The sequence below is a fragment of the Candoia aspera genome, chromosome 3, assembly GCF_035149785.1.
Source record: "Candoia aspera isolate rCanAsp1 chromosome 3, rCanAsp1.hap2, whole genome shotgun sequence".
NCBI lineage: Eukaryota > Metazoa > Chordata > Lepidosauria > Squamata > Boidae > Candoia > Candoia aspera.
Window position 1 is genome coordinate 94,707,057 of NC_086155.1, and position 17,341 is coordinate 94,724,397.

The following is a 17,341-nucleotide window of genomic DNA, read 5'->3' on the forward strand; positions in this document are numbered from 1 at the left end:
CATACACACAAATAAACGGGTAGAGAATCCTAAGATGTCATGCAATGCAGGTGCAACTACTGTACTAGATTTTATTTGTCCACAATGCAGAAATCAATTATTGTATGAATGGGGTTTTTTTAACCTGAAATCCATATGGCGACTAAGATGAAGTCTGGAGTAGTGCTATGATCCAGATTCAAAAGGGAAAAAGATATTCAGAGCACAAGGGTGTCCTTGTGTCAAACCTCTCAGCAAATCCTTAAAGAAGCTGTGTCTACTCCTGGAGTCATGTCACTTCTGCTCTGCAATCCCAGGAAAAGACGTGTTCAGGCACACACACACGTACTCAGAATCACCTTTTCTCCCTTGAATCTGGATCACTGCACAGCCTCACTAAAGTTTCCTTTGAGTTGAGCTCAACTCCTGCTGGCTTCATGGACACGTCCATATTGTCTTCTTGAGAGCTATATGGGAGTGGTTTCCTATTGTCTCCTTTCAAAATGGTTGTTGGTTGTTGGCTCTCTAGTCTAAACTACAGCCCTGGCATTTCCTGGTCCAATCCTCAGTGGTTTTCAAGATCGGCCAAGATCATTCAAATGCTGCACATATGACATCTAGGACTGCCTAATTCATGTCAGTCTGTGCCTTCCTCTATTGATGATTCAAATTTCATGACATTAGTACAAACCCAACCTTTCGTTGTTGTTGTTACCCACAGCTGCTTCTTGCCTGATGCAAAGACTTCTGAATTTGATTTATTAAATAATTCATAAGAATTTTCCCTGTGTTATACAGTATAGCAAAGTAAATACAGGAAAAAAATATTCATTATAACATTGGTAACTTGTAAAAAATGATGAAATAATACATATTCAAACTGAAAGCAACCTTATGAACCAAACTATTGGGACTAAAATTTATAGATCTTAAATAGAGAAAATGGATCTTAAATATTAAACTGCTGAAATAAGCATAAGGTTAGCCTGGGGTTTTGCTTTGCTTTTTTGCTATATTTCCAAATTCATCCAAGTCCCAGTTGCAGTCAGTGAATAAATGTCCAGTCATGAAATCCACGTGTTTATCTACATGATCTAGAGGTGATTTCAGAAAGTTAGGTGAAAGGGAAAAAAAAACTTGGCATCTGCTGTAAACAAGTCATCCAGTATGTGAGAGGACATACCCATTGATATAATCTATGCACTGTCCCCCATTGAGGCATGGTTGACTTGCACATTCATCATTGTTGATGGCACAGTGATCACCAAGGAAGCCAAGTGGACAGGAGCAGTAATAGCCACCTAGAATATCATGACAGGCTCCATCATTCAGACAAGGCTCTGACAAACATTCATTGATTTCTAGTTCACAGTTGATACCTGCAGTGAAAGTTGAATTTAAAGACATGTCAAAAGTGCCTGTTCTGAACACAGATGACAATTTATAGGCTTATACATGATGTGAAAAATCTTCTGGTTCCCAAATCTTACAATGATTATTATTGCAATTATTTTTGTTTTATATCTGAGGGAAGAGACAGAAATCTAGATGTTAATGAGGACAAAAAGCAGAGCTCTCGTTTTCTAAAATTGTTGTTTGTAGAGTCCGACCACTTCCTTATTTCCTTGGAGACAGCTTTGAAGTATAATATTATCCTATCCTGTTCACTAACCAGGTTCACACAGTTATCTTAAGGGACATCCACAGGGACATCCACAGGGAGGATCAATGACAGAAGAATGGTGGGTGTGACCAGGCAATTAAGCCCCTCCACTTTTTAAGATATGTTGCATGCATTGTATGCACACAGAAAGGGGTGGGCTTTGATTGCTCAGTTATGTCCACCATTTTCACATCATTTACCCCCTCTGAAGAAACCCCTGCATGCAGGTCAAATTGTGCCAAATGTGTTTGATACTGCCCTTACCGTTAGCAGAGAATGTTCATTGTGGCACAGGTATGAGTAAGGCTAGTAACCTAGTTTTCTCTATATTATGTGAAAGTCTTAATTGACCAAATACAGTAAGGCCCTTCTCATTATGATAATGACTTATGGATTGTGACCTTGAATATAACAGGATCATATTATAAAGAACATTAATTTATGATTGAAATGAATGAAAGAAAAATAAATATATTGTGTATCTGTAAAACTAAAAGGAAAGGGAAGGATGTGATAGATCTGAATGAAGGTGGTCTGATCTTATATAGCAGAGCTGATGAATACATGCAGGTAAGTAAAGATGAAGGTTTAATTTTGAATAAGACCTAAAATATACAGCATGTCAGAAAGTATGAGTTGGTAATGTCATGGGTATGTATGAAAGTATGAATGCATAGGTGACAGTCAATGGGATAATTATTATACTACAGTCAATGGGATAATTAGATATTTATTTGGGGGGAAATTGTGCAATGTTCTGAATAAAGGCACATGACAGTTGAAAAATATTCTGCCAGGTAACATGAATGAATGGGTGAAGACGGGATGCAAGATTACCGAAGAAGCGGTTGGGTCATTTGAAGATCCAAGAGTAAATGAGAATCACAACTAGTGAGTATCTGCTTAAAGTATGTTTGTTTTGAATATTTGTTTAGGCATGAGTCTACTTATACGTTCACATGGCAAGGGAATGAACGTAAATCTAAAAGCATGATTGATTGTTAATTATAGATGGAGAGAAAGCTATGTTAGTGACCAAGAAAAAATTGATGAAAAGGTAGTCATAAATGCTATTGAAAAATAGTTTAATTAAAAAGGAACATGGAACCAGGTGGTGAAAAATCATTCTGCCTTTGTTGTGCATAATTTTAAACCAGATAGAGTAAAAATAATCTTCAGAATTATCATAATATTGATCTCTCTCCCTCTTTTTGGGGGGGGGGGTCAACTTTTCCATTAGAGTAGTTTTCCAACATATTTGCTACCGTATGGAAATGTTCAAATCCTTTCCTGTTTTTCTACTACCTGTCTGACTACAATCAACAACAACAAACATATGAACTCTTCGTGCCCTAAGGTGTCATTTGGGTTATTGAAAAAGCTTAATTAGGCCAACTTAGGGACTAATAAAACAGCCTGAGTTGTAATTTCTCTTATTTTAATGAAGATTTCAGTCCAAAACTGTTGAACAAGATCACCACATATAATATGTACTTATTTCTTTACATTTTCTCCAACAATGGGACTTCTGCTATAATGGATCATGTTAAATTCCTTTAGCATTAAATACCATTTGTAAAATACTTGCTCTAAGTTTTCCCTAATTTTTGGCCAAAACTGATTTCAATCAATTTCTCTGCCAATTGTATAACCATAAATCTTAGGTAAAGAGGCTTTTATATCTGATTCCCATATTGTTTTCAACTCACTCAATTGATATGTTTGTCTTCTCTTCTAATAGAACGTTGTGAATTTTGAAGCTCTTCCTATTAGCTGATGAATTTAGCCTTGTATCTACTACAGTCATAGCTCTTGTCGCTTCAGTTCTAACTGCTGAGATTGCAGTGAAGTGTACCATTTGATATATTTGAAAACATGAATGAACCAAATTCCCTTAGAATTATTTCTAATTGTTGTTTTAGGAATAATTCCATCATATAAACAATGATACACTTCCTCCAACCCTGATCCAACCTTCATAAAAAAGGTATGATGAAAGGTTGAAGGGTAAGGGGTGTGCTGTTAACTTAGGCGCCCTTGTTTTCAAAATTTTGAACATATTCAGAAGATATAGATACTGAACGTGTTTCAATTCTTTATGAATATTTTGGAGAAAGGAAGTACCCTAATTTTTACTAACAGTATATTTATATAGCACATTCCATGTTTACCCAGACTTTATCAAACCAAAATTGTTATTGATGTGGTTAGCATCATTATAAGATTTAATAGTTAGAATTATGAGTCCTCCTTTGTTGATGTTTTTATAGAGAACCTTTGAATTTATTCTTGTGTTTTTGCCACAATGTATAAATTTACTGAGAGACAGCTTGGTATAGTAATTAAAGGTGCTAGACTAGGACCAGTAGGCTATAGTCCTTTCTCAGGCATGAATGCCAGCTAAATGGAAGATCAAAAAACATTCCAGAAGAAGGTACTGGCAAACCACTTCTGAAAATGTTGCAAAAACCTGTATGGACCTGTCAGGTAGGGAGTATGCAGACCAAGATTTTTGAAAAATGTATTAATGTGAGGAAGTTTATTGAACACTGGTTGATTTAGAGAAAGTGTATGATAAAGTCAATTGACTCAAATTATGGAATGTTTTACCTGAAATTGAGTTAAAGTTTGGTTTCTGAATGCAATATAAGGAGTATTAGAGAAGCAAAGGACATATGAGAATAAATTGAATGCTCAGTGAATGGTTCAGCCTTGAACTGGGATAAGACAAGGATGAGTGATATCCCATCAGTTGTTTAATGGATAAGTGTATAAGGAGTACTTGTACTGATGTTAGCTGTGTGTTGGGTGGTGATGTGGATATATGTCTAAGTAGATAATGCCATGCAAATTCCAAATGCTTTTGCTGCAGACGTTAGATAGCTTGTACAATGCAACAAGCCATTTGAATCTGAAAATTTTATGAAAGACCAAGGTAGTTGTGTTTGACAAGAAAAATGGAGTGAACAATTACAAGTTATACATAATCTGTGAAAAACTAGAGCAAGTAGATGAATTTTATACCATGGTAGAATGCTTACTTAAGATGAGAATATGAAGAAATTTTAAGTTGTGCAAATGCTAGTAAAAAAGTGGTATTATGTGATTTGTTGCAAGAAATGAATATTTATCAAAAGAAGCAACAATTGCTATGTATAATAGTGTTCTTCAGCTCAGTTGGTTATATGCAAGTGAGAATTGGGTCTGTCAGGAGAAGATGAATATGGTGGGAATGGGATACTTAACAAGTGTGTGTGATAAAACAAGAAGCAATAAGGTTAGGATGAGCAAGTGCTGAATAAATGTGGACTAAGAACAGAAGTGAGTGATGAAATAAGTGTATTAGGTGGTTTGGTCAGAAAGACAATGAATATTGATTTGCAAAACAAACGTATGAAGGAAGAGATCCTGAAAAAGAGGTAAGAAGTTTAAAAAACAGCAATGGATGATGTGATATGAATGAGATGGAAGCAAGAATGGTTTGCAAAGACAGAAAATCATGGAGAAGTATTGTGAAAGTCTGGATGTTAACTAGTTTTAGGTGTTTGCCTTTCTTTTTCTTATCTCATGTCTTAATTTCTGTTGTTATTTCTTACTCCTTTTCTGATTCTGCATAATACTGCTTACCCTAAAAAGGAGTAATGTGTATGTGTGCACTTTGATTTTTTCCCCCCTTTAATAACAAGTTGTCTTGTCTACTCATCATTAATTTTTTTTTCATAACAAACAGCCACCTTGGTCTTTTAATTCAAACTGCTGAAATAATCCAAGCAGCCACTTGGATTTGACCGTTATCCACTATATAAATTGCTATTGCTTGACATGCAGTTTGAGATGCTAATGGATTAAATCTTCTTATGTCTATTTTCCTGAACAGTCATGCTCTTTTCAGGCATTTGGTTGTGTTGTGATGTTTATTTTAGTAGCGATGCAAACAACAGGATAACAGGACACCAGCTCTTGGTATCAAGTTATCATACTTGGATTTGCTACAAGTATCAACATTTATCACCAAAATTAGTAAACTTGGCTACTTAATATGATCTGTTTCTCTAGTTGTATCAAAAAGTTGCATCAGGCTGATTGTTATTATTATATGAATTTTTTTTTCATAAATATGATTTTTAAAAAGTTGCATCAGGCCTGGTTTTGTGATGGCTGTTTCCTTGGAATAACTAGCTAATGAATTCCATAGAGTCAGCCAGTCAAACCCTGCCATAAGGCAGAGTGAAGCAACTGTCTCAGGTGACATAGCTGGCAGTCTCTGGACATTTCCTGGGTTTCCTGATCACTGCTGCCTGTAGGATATCACTACATGCACTACATGGCTTGTCTTCTAAACTCTATATTTGCCTAGGGTCTCAGATGCAATGGAGGACCCCAGTCTATTGCCAATGAAATACAGTTCAGTTGCTGAGATAAACTGGCTTTAGATGTTTCTACAATATAAGCACAAGATATCATACTTTTACATGATTTGGATCAAAGCATGGGCAAAAGTTAGTTGGGTAATGGCATAAACATCAGAGGTGTTCACATCAGCTGAGATCTGATTCATATTTGAGCTTGAAGGCATAAAGATTTGATATAATCCAATTGAAGATTTGATTCAACAAAATATTCAACCATAGGCTATAAAATATCAAAATAACTGTATCTATTTCAACTTTGAACAGAATGGGATGAAAATAGTAGGTAGATCCTTTACAGGACAAAGCGTCATCTAGATAGATGAAAGAGTTTCACAACAAAAGGCTTCTGAAACATTTCCCTCTGCCACTTCAGTTATGTCTTCTGGGGAAGATATAATAGAATTAATGAAAGGACAGTACTGCTATCTCCAAAGTGCCCAACAAAGAGCTTATAGAAAATGCAGAAAATGTCTTAGTCCAAATTTTAAATAAAAACGTTTAACAACTGTTGAAAGTTGAAGTAACTTACAAAAGATAAAAGAGTCTACCACCACTAGCTTTTTTGGGCTTGCAAGCATAACTAATTTACAGAGAGATTAACAGGAAATATACTACAGATCATATGGTAAACTGAGTTAAGGAATAATGATGGAAGTATATGGATTTGTGGAAATCTTAAGGATTATACAAGAAAGAGGAAATCAGATTTTTTTTTAAAATGGCAGAATTCATTTAAATCTCTTGCTGTCTCTCCAGGTGAGCCTGCCTAAACAATTCTAACAGAAGACTGAGAAATAAATAGTACAACTCCTCGAAGCACTCTGTCTGGGAAGATTTGTAGAGATGATGAAGTTCATTGGCAGCTACATATGTCAGTATCAGGAAACACATTATATTGTTCAATACTCTCTCCAGTGCATGGAAAGAAAACTCTTATAATCTTTGATATGCTGAAAACCAAGAAAGTGCATTAAATTATTGCCTAACAGTAAGAGCAGTTTGACAGTAGAACTAATTACCAAGGGAAATGGTGAGCCTCTCTTCAATGGAAGAGTTCAACAAGGTCTGGACAGTCAAATGTCATGGAAACATTAATTAAAATTTATTCACAGAGTTGAGGGCTGAATTCAGTTTCCTAAATGGAACCTTTCCAACTTCATGATTCTATGAATTTCCAAATCACCTTTAACTCTCTAGAGTGACTCAAAGCAGTAAAATGGATTCAGTTTCTGTTCAAAGATTCAGGTTGAAGGGATGATATAAAGCAATTCCTTCAAATCAGATTACTACTTCTAAGCTTCATACAGCTCTAATAAATATTTGACACTTGCCAAACCTGTTGTGTTACTGTGCCTGAAAATAAGCCAGGAGCTAGAGCAGCCATTTCATTTTAATGCAGGTAATGCACTGAGGAGCATGGTGTTTGCCTAGCATGTGGGAACCATGGATGATATATATGAAGTACCTTAAAAACTGCTTCACATGGGCTTTGCATGTATATTCTGTGAGATGTATGTTCTCTCGTTTCCCCCAAGGAATGTGTTTATTCTTAAAACATGTGTGCAAGCAATTGTATAATCAGGTTTTCCATTTTGTTAATGAAAAAATCTCTAGACATACACATCATATTCTATGCATGGAGGCTATGGGGAATATATCTAACCCTGGGAATAGTTCTCATGTCACAAGGTATACAGAATCTATATGCTTTGCAATTTGTGAAATGATTTGAAGTAGAGAAAAAGAACAACAAAAAGATTATACCAAGGAACAATAGGCAAATCTTGGCGGGGGGGGGGCAGGGGGTTGCTCAATAAAATTGTCATAAGTAATAGATTTTTACAGACACACACACACACACACACACACATGCCAAATGCTGTCTAGTGACCGTAAATCTGTCAGGACTTGTTAACAGCAGTTCCCTGCAAACATTTGATAACACAGTGACAATAATAAATGCACTGTGTATCTAAGCCATATTAAAAGTACGCCCACCCCTGCCTGATCATTAACATGAAACTATGGCTTGGTTTTGCTGTGCTGGATCAGGCCATTGGTTTGTCAAATCAAGTAACTTGCCTTAGGCAACTGAGCAAAAGGCTCTTTCCATCTATAAAAATCTAGCCACTGTAATGGAGCAATGGAATGAATATATATGAATATGTATATATATAAATTCCCCCTGGTCTCTACAGCTGCAATCATTGTGCCCCAGACATGGGATTTTAGAGACATGGTAGAGGAGAAGGAAGAGGAGTAGATATATATTTATGTTGGCATGCAATGCTTTCCCATAAATAGAAGTGATTCTGGGAAAAAAGAACACAGGAGTCCTATAATTATATTTCTCACTGACTTATTGTAGTGGCAACGTGGAAGACCATTGTTACTTGGAGGAGTTTAAGTGACATATTTTGATTTTCTCCCTCACACAAAGAAGCTTAGAGTTTATTTTGAGTTATGCTAATGTTTAGCTGGCTTGTTTTTTATTTCTGTTTGGAATAGGGGGGAGTTAAGAGAACACCCCCAGATAGTTTTTGTTAAGCACTAGCTTACCTGTATAGCTTCCCAGGCTCTTGGATTATGTCATGAACAGGTGCTCCAGACCCTGGAAACTATCCCATCAAGGTCAGATCCTGCAACTATGGAAACAGAGTCACGAGGCTTTAGGGCCAGACTTTGATAAAAACCTTAGAGGTGTTTTTTTTTTTTTTGAGTTTGGGAGCTTCTGCACAGACCTGAGTGCTAGGTGCTGTGGATATTGAGCCATCCTGGGGTATCTCTGCTGTCTTGATCAAGAGGCTCCTGACAGCTTAAGGGACAGGGTTTCAACTTGCTGGTATGTTATGATTTCCTTTCTTTATGCTATGCTTTTTATGTTTTTGTTTAATCTGCCTAAACTGTGTTTTTGGTTAATCTGTGTTTTTGTTTGCTTAAGTTTATAATAAAGCTTAAACTCTCTTTATTCACTGGTGTGTTTAATGTCTCTGGATCTAAAAGAACCAATTGTCTGAGCACCTGATCACTGCTTGGACATTTGGCAGAACCCTTATTCAATGTCTTCTTTAAACATGAGCATTCTGAATGAAAGAAAAAAGATTAAAAATATATATAAATTTGTAATAATTTATAATAATTTATAATTTAAGAAGCAGCACTTTTCAATGGGTGGGTGGTTTCGATTATTTTAAATCAGAAATTGCATTTTGATAATAAAGGAAAATAGCACCCTACTCCCAGTTAGGTAGCATGGGAACTTGGGCAAATACTTACGTGGTGGCCTTATGTCCCATCTATATGCTGAACAATAGTCTACCTCGTACTCCATGTTCAGAAAAAAACATGATAAAGAAAATTGTCACCTACCAAACTCTTGCAGATAAAATAGTTACTCCAGTTACTCAAATAAAAGTACTAAGTGTAATCCAACAAAGTTGGAGTGACAACCCTCGAAGAAGCATTATTAGCCATCTTAAAAATAATAGACTCTGATTTTCAATCTTTTAATTTTAATATCTTAGCTGGCCCTATACCTATCAAAAATCTACAATATCCTTCTGTATAAATGCTTCCTTGGATAGTCACCACTTTTCTTCAAGGTACATCTTAGCTATGCTTTATAATGCCCCAGCAGGAACACAGGAAACTACTCTCTCTGGACAATTCTATATTCTCTTCTGAGAATTAACAAATATTTACATAATGAAACACAACTATTTTTGATTTCCAGCATATCCAGCATCAGCTGCACTCTATTATTTAACAGCTGTCCAACACCCGCATCATAAACAAAACATGCATATCTTTCTATCAATCTATCTATCTATCATTTATCATCTCATGCATGAGCATAATAAAAATGCAGTTTCTCCTCCCACTGCTCTCCTGACTGCCTAAATGCTCAGTCTTCCCTATGATTCAGGCATACTAAGCTCCTTCCGTCTAGTGAAAATTATGTGAGACATTTCTTAGCTCTTTGGTGGAGGGGAACAAAAAAAAAAAAGCACCTAGCAGATCAGTTGCAGAAAGCCGTCTGGAGAGCCCACGGAGCAAGTTGCGACCCAGAGCTGGTAACGAGAGCATTTGGTTAGCATTACCGCGGTCGATTTATTGCGAGCTCTCAGCATACATATCAAAAGTTATAAGCTTTTTAACATCCCGAGGAAATGAGATGAGGGTGGATGATTTCCCACTGTGATTCATGGTGTCAGGCTGGGCTAAGAGCAATAGGCAAGCTCCCTCTGACTGAGTAAATGAGGATTTTTATTACCAGCAGGGACACCTTGGGGGTTTCATGCAAGATTCCCTCTGGCTCATGCATTTAACACGTCTCACTCACAGTGAGCTGCAGAAAACTAAACAACCACCAGAACAACAACAGGAGCCGCTGATAAATCATCCTGTTAAGCGGGCTTTAAAATCCACTATTTTGCTATTGCAGAAACAGAAAGCCACCCCTTTATGAAATTATTATTATTTTAGGCATTGCTGCTAGAAGCTATTTTCTAGTGGTATCTCAGCACATCGCTTTGGGTTTATGCCTCACTTTCTTTGTTGCTTTTAACCCTTCTGACAATTCTATGTTCATAAGGGTTCTTGTTTTTCCCTAAACAAAGTTACTGAACTGGACAAGGAAAAAACAAACCAAAACGGGCAGCACCTGTAGAATCTGCAAGAGGACTAGCAGCTGGGGAGAACTCCCTTGGTTTTCTTTTTTCCTAGTGTGTCTAAACTTGATATTGTGGTGAAGTGGGAAACAGTAAAGGGTGGAATTGCCAGAAAGGGACTTTCAAAATGGCCCAGGACTGGCCCAGTTTTCAGTTGGGTGGAAAACTGCAAACTATGAGGGTGTTAGAAGAAGCAGGGTGGCATTTCTCTTTCAAAGTTTTCCCTGATAGGTACTGTCCTTTTGATTGGCTTATTTTGACTTCAACTACAGCTGAATTAAAAGTGTGTCTACCAAAGCAGTCACCTGATTAAGATAATAAATACAACAAAACCATCCTAGAGAGGTACTACGTATTTTTACAAGGTGACTAGCAATTTGAATTGCTTGTCATTAACGAGCTTGACCACATCTTGGGAATACTTGAAATCCTGTCATGAACTTATTTCAAGGTTCTGATCTCTCCTTAAATTTGCAGAAGCTAAATCTTTTAAACTTTCAATTCTACTTTCCTCCTGGAAGGTAGGGTTAGTCAGTAAGGTTAACTGAAAACAGTGGGTTTTTCTTTTTAGTAAATTATGTTAACAACTATGATAAAAATGGAAGACAATGGGCTTGATTCCAGTGCTTGTAAATACAGAATATGAGCACGGAATAGAAAATACGCACTGCTTCTCTCCCTCTCCCCTCCTCTCCCCTCCTCTTTCTTTTCCTTCCCCCAACCTCTACATGACCAACTATACAGATAATAAATGATGCTGGCAACCAGATCCACTGTAAGGATAAACAACCTGCTAAAAAATTATTAAAGTTTTTTTTTTTAAGATAAACACAATTCTGATTGTCACCATGCCCTGTAGGGCAGGAGGGGGATAGCAGAGTGTGAATGTTAATGTAGAAAGCCTTCTGTACTTTGTAAGGTGAATGAAGGAACAAATTCACAAGAGCAATCCTGTTTCCATCTGTGCCACATTTCCTGGTAAACGATGATTGCTAAAGCCAAATGCTCAGTGAAAAGTTAAGAGAAAAAAGGAAAACGGGGGTAGTTTGGAGGCGGAACAATACTACCCTTTCTTCCATCTGATGTTGAAGTTTCTCTTCATGATACAGGTCACCAGCCCTGCTGAGCAATCCCAATCCTGTCTAAATGATTTAATTTTCCCCTTTCCCATTTTAATGCTACTTTTTGTCTTGTTGTTGAATGGAGATCCTGTCTCCCCCTTCATCAAGGAGTTTATTCCTGGGTTGCAGCTATTGCCTTTGGTTTGGTTAACAGAGGCATGTCATGCAGCTTCCTAAGTACAACAGGAGGTCCAGGCTGAATGTGATTGTTTCAGAGCAGTCATACCAGCAGTTAATGGGCTTTTCCTTCTTTCTCTTCTCTGTTTTTCCTGTGGCTCTGTAGTTCTTCTCATCACTTGCCCTGGACTGAGACACATACTGGTAGCAGCAGGGTGGCAGGAAGGCAACACATTTTTTATCTGAACTAATATTTGGTGTCTATGTGATGGATCTTAACTGAAGGCAGACGTCAAAATAAAGTCTATGCCACTCAACAGAAAAGATCTACTTTTACTTTTTGACATAACCCCTGTACTCCTTGACAATTTATTTCCCAGGGGTAGAGAAGAGATGGGATGCAGTGTTTACAGTCATCATAATACTTTTGTATGCTATGCATTATCTGTTACCAAGCTCCTTATCTCTCTAGAAATTGCTCACTAAACTTAATTTGTCTAGAGGGTTATTTTTTTTATTTTTTTTTTAGATTTTAAAGATATTTTTAGATGTCAGCTATGCTCCTGATTAAACTTTTCAGGTTGAAACCACACAATTCTCCATGACAACAACATACATTCAGGAATGCACTCAGGGCACTTCAGCATGAGATTCTGTGCCAGTTTGAAAGCAGGTCCAGACTGTTGTGTCCCCAGGACATGAATGGCACTGGAGAGCTGAGCTGATTTATTTCCAGCTCAGCTGTGGTGTAGCTAAAATGGCTGCAAACCATTTTCCCACGGGTGAGAACTCTTGTCTTCCTGCTCTTCCTGACTCTGAGGTTCAGGTCCTGTGAGGTCTTGCAGTTCCCCCTCTACAGTTTAGAGAGAACCTGCAACACTGTGTCAACTGGACTTCAAAAATTCCTTCCTTCCTTCCCTTTTTGAGTGGAATGAGGGGAGGATATTTTTGTTGCTACAGCAATTTGGGGCATAGCAGCGATTTCCCCCTTTGTTTTTAGCATTTCAAGTCAGCAGGAGTGAACTGCTTCTGAGGATCTGGGGAACGAAAATAGGAGCAGTGTGGAAAGCTCTACTTTCAAAACCTAGTTAGCATGCATCCTGTTTTGCTTTCATCCCTCTCTTTCAATACTGGTTCTTTTCCAAAGTAAACACATGGCTGTTCTACCCTTCAGAAACTATAGGGTGAATGGGATGATGTAATACAATAGGGCCAATTAAGTGTAGCTACATGATGATGTCAGTGAGGTTCTGGAGGACACATTTAATCAGATAAACACAAGGAATGAAATTGAACCAGTTTCATAAAAAACAGGAGCAATTTCAGTTCAATTCTATTTTTGGTCTTCAAAATACTATTTTAGATTTATCACCCTGTGAAATATAGTCTACTAGTTTGCAATTAAATGAGAATGTTTAAGAAAAAAAGCAGGCATTTTGTTTGAAAGAGTCCCAACATCAAAATAGCATCAATTAATTCTACTGATTTCAATAATGGTAGATGTGCCCCTTATATACATCAGTTCCAATGATTTTAATGGAACGTACTTGCCAAGAAATTCACTTGAGCTGCAAGTAAACATCTTCTGTCTCTCCATGTATTGTGGCTGGAATGAAGGAATGGGCTATTAAAACAATGTCCAGTATTAAGAAATATTATCAGAAATGTCATGGTGAGATTTCACATGATATTGTGTGAAATGGGGTTACCAAGAACATATTGCATTGATCTCCAACTGTGCTTTTTTTCTTGGGATTTGTGATCTTACACTATGAATGATTCATACTGAACAGTGGTTAGAGGAGTCTGTACTTCCTATGATAGGCAAGGCAATAATCTAATAAATAAACACATAAAAATCAAAAATGAATGTAAGGTTCACAGAAATATTACCATTTGCAGAAAAACATGTAGCCTTATGAGAGATAAGATAGGCTCAATAAGGCAATGCTTCAGAATACATAACCATCTTGTCAGGACATATGAAAATATCTCTTGGTAAGAGGTAGTGAAAGAGGTGGCCTTTGATGAAGTTGATCTGAAAGTCTGATGCATAATTTAGAATGATTCTTATCAGGATCCCTGCAGCTGCAATCTTGTGGAGAAATGGTAAGGGAGTGTTAGGTCCATAACGAGATTGCATTCTATGGCTGGTAAAGTGAAATGAAGGGAAGGTGAAACCACAGCATATGTTATGTGGAAACAGTGTGTAGCACTGCTGAGTGGAGAAAGCAGCATGAAACTGACAGTTCCTAGCATGAGAGAGAAGGCTGTGTACAGTACTGTAGGTCAAGCAGATCAATAGGAAAAGTAAGCCGGCATGGAGGATAAAGATGGGTAGCAGTGGAAATTATGGAAGGACAGCTTCAAATAAGAAAGAGAGTTCCAGATAGTTATACCTTGTTCAACAAACTTTCTCAAAAGGGAAATGGATGGGAAGGAAAAGGAATTCAAGGAGGATGCTGAGACCTGAGAAGAACGTACCTCCTACACTAAGCCTAAATACTTGCCATGGAGAGTGAGGTACACTCAGCTGATCAGGAGCACACAGCAAATATTAAATATTAAAACAAATGTTTTTGTGCAGTCCTTGGTGCTCTCTGAGCTTGGTTGTTTGCTTGCAGATGTTTCATTACCCAACTAAATAACACCATATGGGTAATGAAACATCTGCAAGCAAACAACCAGGCTCAGAGAGCACCAAAGACTCCACATTTCAACCCTGAGTTACAGATATTCTCTTCTACTGGAACAAATGTTTTTATCTGGGATACTCTGGTTTGCAAAATCTGTAATATGAATTACACCTAAACTTGGGTGGAATCAGTGGGTAGGACTGCAGTTTAACATCAAACAGGAAAATCTTTTCTCCACGTATTCCACAGATGGTACATAGCATGCTGATATACCCACAGCTGATTTTCCAACTTCCAAATTCACTGGCTGCCCTGCTAAGGGTGAAGTTATAGGATAAGAGGATTCCACAGCCCATTCACACACTTTGCAAACAATTGACAAGGCAGGGGGACTTGAGCTGCAGCCTGGAATGTGCCTTTGGGGTTGCAAAATGCAAGTTGCTTGTATCACTAATTTTGTGAGTTCTTACCTGCGTACTCAAGAGGACAAATGCATTCATACTTCCCTATGAGGTTCAGACAAGTGGCACCATTCAGGCAAGGTTCAGAAATACATTCATTCACCTCCCGGTCACAGTTCTTTCCTTGGTAGCCTGGGACACAGTAGCAGGAGTACCCCCCAGTCTTGTCTCTGCACACGGCTCCGTTGAGGCAAGGATTGGATAGGCATTCGTCAATGTCAGTTTCACAGTGTGTCCCTGTGAATCCTTCGGTGCAGAGGCAGGTGAGACCACTAGGGCCATCCTGGCAAGTGCCTCCATGCCTACAGAAATACAAGTCACACGTGCTAGTGGCAGTTTCACAAACAGTGCCAGTGTACCCCATGGGGCAATCACAAGTGAAGTCAAGGTTTCCAGGAGCACTTGTACAAGTAGCATTGTGAAGGCAAGGGTTGGAGGAGCAAGGATCAAAAGCTTCTTTAATACAATCTTCTGCAGAGATGTCTGCTGATGAGTCCAGACAGTGGCAGCTATTGGCCATGGCAGCAGCGTTGCACCCAGAGTCATTTTGGCAAGAATTGGACAGGCACCTGGGACCATCATTCGTGCAAAGTGATTCTGAAAATAATAGAAAGAGATTAATAGAGAATTTTCAGGACATCAGCAAGTGAGACTTGCAAGAAAAACCTGCACTCCCTCCTTCTACTTTAATAGAGGCTCTTTAGGTCCAGGGTTAAAAGTGCAAATACATCTGCATAATAAGGAAGTCCTCAGAGCATCTGCAAGCCAATATTGGGACAAATTATCTTACATTTATATACATATAACTTTTAACAGTTACTTATTTTGGCATACTTATTTTTGTGTGGCCCTGTTTCATTTCCAAATGAGTAGGCACTCAGGTTTCTGAGTTTGCTGCTACAGGGATAAACTGCAAACCCTCAAGGCACTCAAAAAAAAAGAAGAGCTGAACTTTTGCAGTTGGCACACAAACTCATTTTGATTCCCATCCATTGTCCTCTCCCATCCCTTATTCTCCTAATTCCCTTTCCTTGGTAAATACTCTGCCTATATTCTGTTTGGATTTCAAGACAGTAGAACAAGATTGTGGACCTTACTTCGGTTCTGCAGAACAGTGAGCATAATGCTCGATCTATTTAAACATGAAAATAATATTTCATGCACCTACTGCAATTTGTTGCATGGTGGGAAGTGTCTGACAAACTTTCTATGGGATGACTTTCAGTGTAAACAATGTAAAATGTAATATGGGCGAATGTGTGTGTGTGTGTGTGTGTGTGTGCATGTGTTTTTTAAAAAACCTTACAGTATCAATAATTTAAAATATAAGCACAGAGTGTTGGGCAGGTACCTAGATAGGCCATAGCCTTGAAGAGGCATCAACCACCACAAAGTAAAGTTGACCTTTCTAGTTTCTAAGGATGCTGCTTTGTATGCAGCTGCAGACTGAGTCGCTCCCTCTCCCTCTGTCTCCTGCAAATTTTTTTTCCAACCCTTGCCTAGGAAACTATTTTATATATAACGATACCAGCCATCCAAGTGATTACCTAGAACGCTGCAAGCATTGCATCTCAAAGAAAAATAAAGCTTAAAAAGGAGGTTATCTCTTCATTGCAGCAGTTTCTTCTATGGCAATAGTAAATTGAGATTAAAAGAATATAGGGGGAGATGGCTGGTGATAGGTCATAAAACTGGATGGACATTTTTCTCTAGGTTGTTTTTAGTCTTCCCAGTACTTAGAGGTTTTGGGAACAAGACCTGAAACAATACCAATTCCAACCACATCAGTTCCTGACCTAACAAACAGAAATCCATCTGCTAAATCCAGTCAGTTGGTCCCTGACATATTGCATGACCCTTAGTATTGTATCTCCTAGTATACTTTAGAATATAAATTGTGTTCAGTTTAGCATCCCAGCTCTCAAGTCTTTAAGGATATACTGAAAAGGCATGTGTGAACTGGTCCAAAATGTACGAACATTTGTTAAAAGTCTGGATTTTTAGAGGATATGGGAAATTCTTTTGTAGGTAGACATAATTTCCCTCTTCACAGTGCTCAACTGGCATATGCATCTTACTGAAAAGGAAACTTAGATAACTTCCCTGTGTCTGGCCCTTTTGTACAGGAAAGCAAGTATCTGATTCCATGAGAACTGCCTTTCCTGTATATTCTGACCTGCATTGTGAGTAACCCTTGCTAGGGGGTAAAAGCATGCTGTGTACAGGCACAAGTGTTTCCTCATGCTTGAGCTACAAACATCTGTTCTTCAAATAAGAATATT

At 37.9% G+C, this 17,341-nt stretch overlaps 1 protein-coding gene across 1 annotated transcript in view; it reads right to left on the reverse strand.

Moving 5' to 3' along the window:
- The window catches only part of CRB1 (crumbs cell polarity complex component 1), a 99,060-nt gene extending 82,879 nt beyond the window's left edge, over nucleotides 1-16,181 (reverse strand). The window contains exons 1-3 of the mRNA XM_063299879.1: nucleotides 16,157-16,181; nucleotides 15,069-15,656; nucleotides 1,163-1,358 (exon numbers count right to left, since the gene is read on the reverse strand). Coding sequence (XP_063155949.1) covers nucleotides 1,163-1,358; nucleotides 15,069-15,656; nucleotides 16,157-16,181 — 809 coding nt within the window. The remainder of the gene's footprint in view (nucleotides 1-1,162; nucleotides 1,359-15,068; nucleotides 15,657-16,156) is intronic.
- Nucleotides 16,182-17,341: the final 1,160 nt, after the last annotated feature.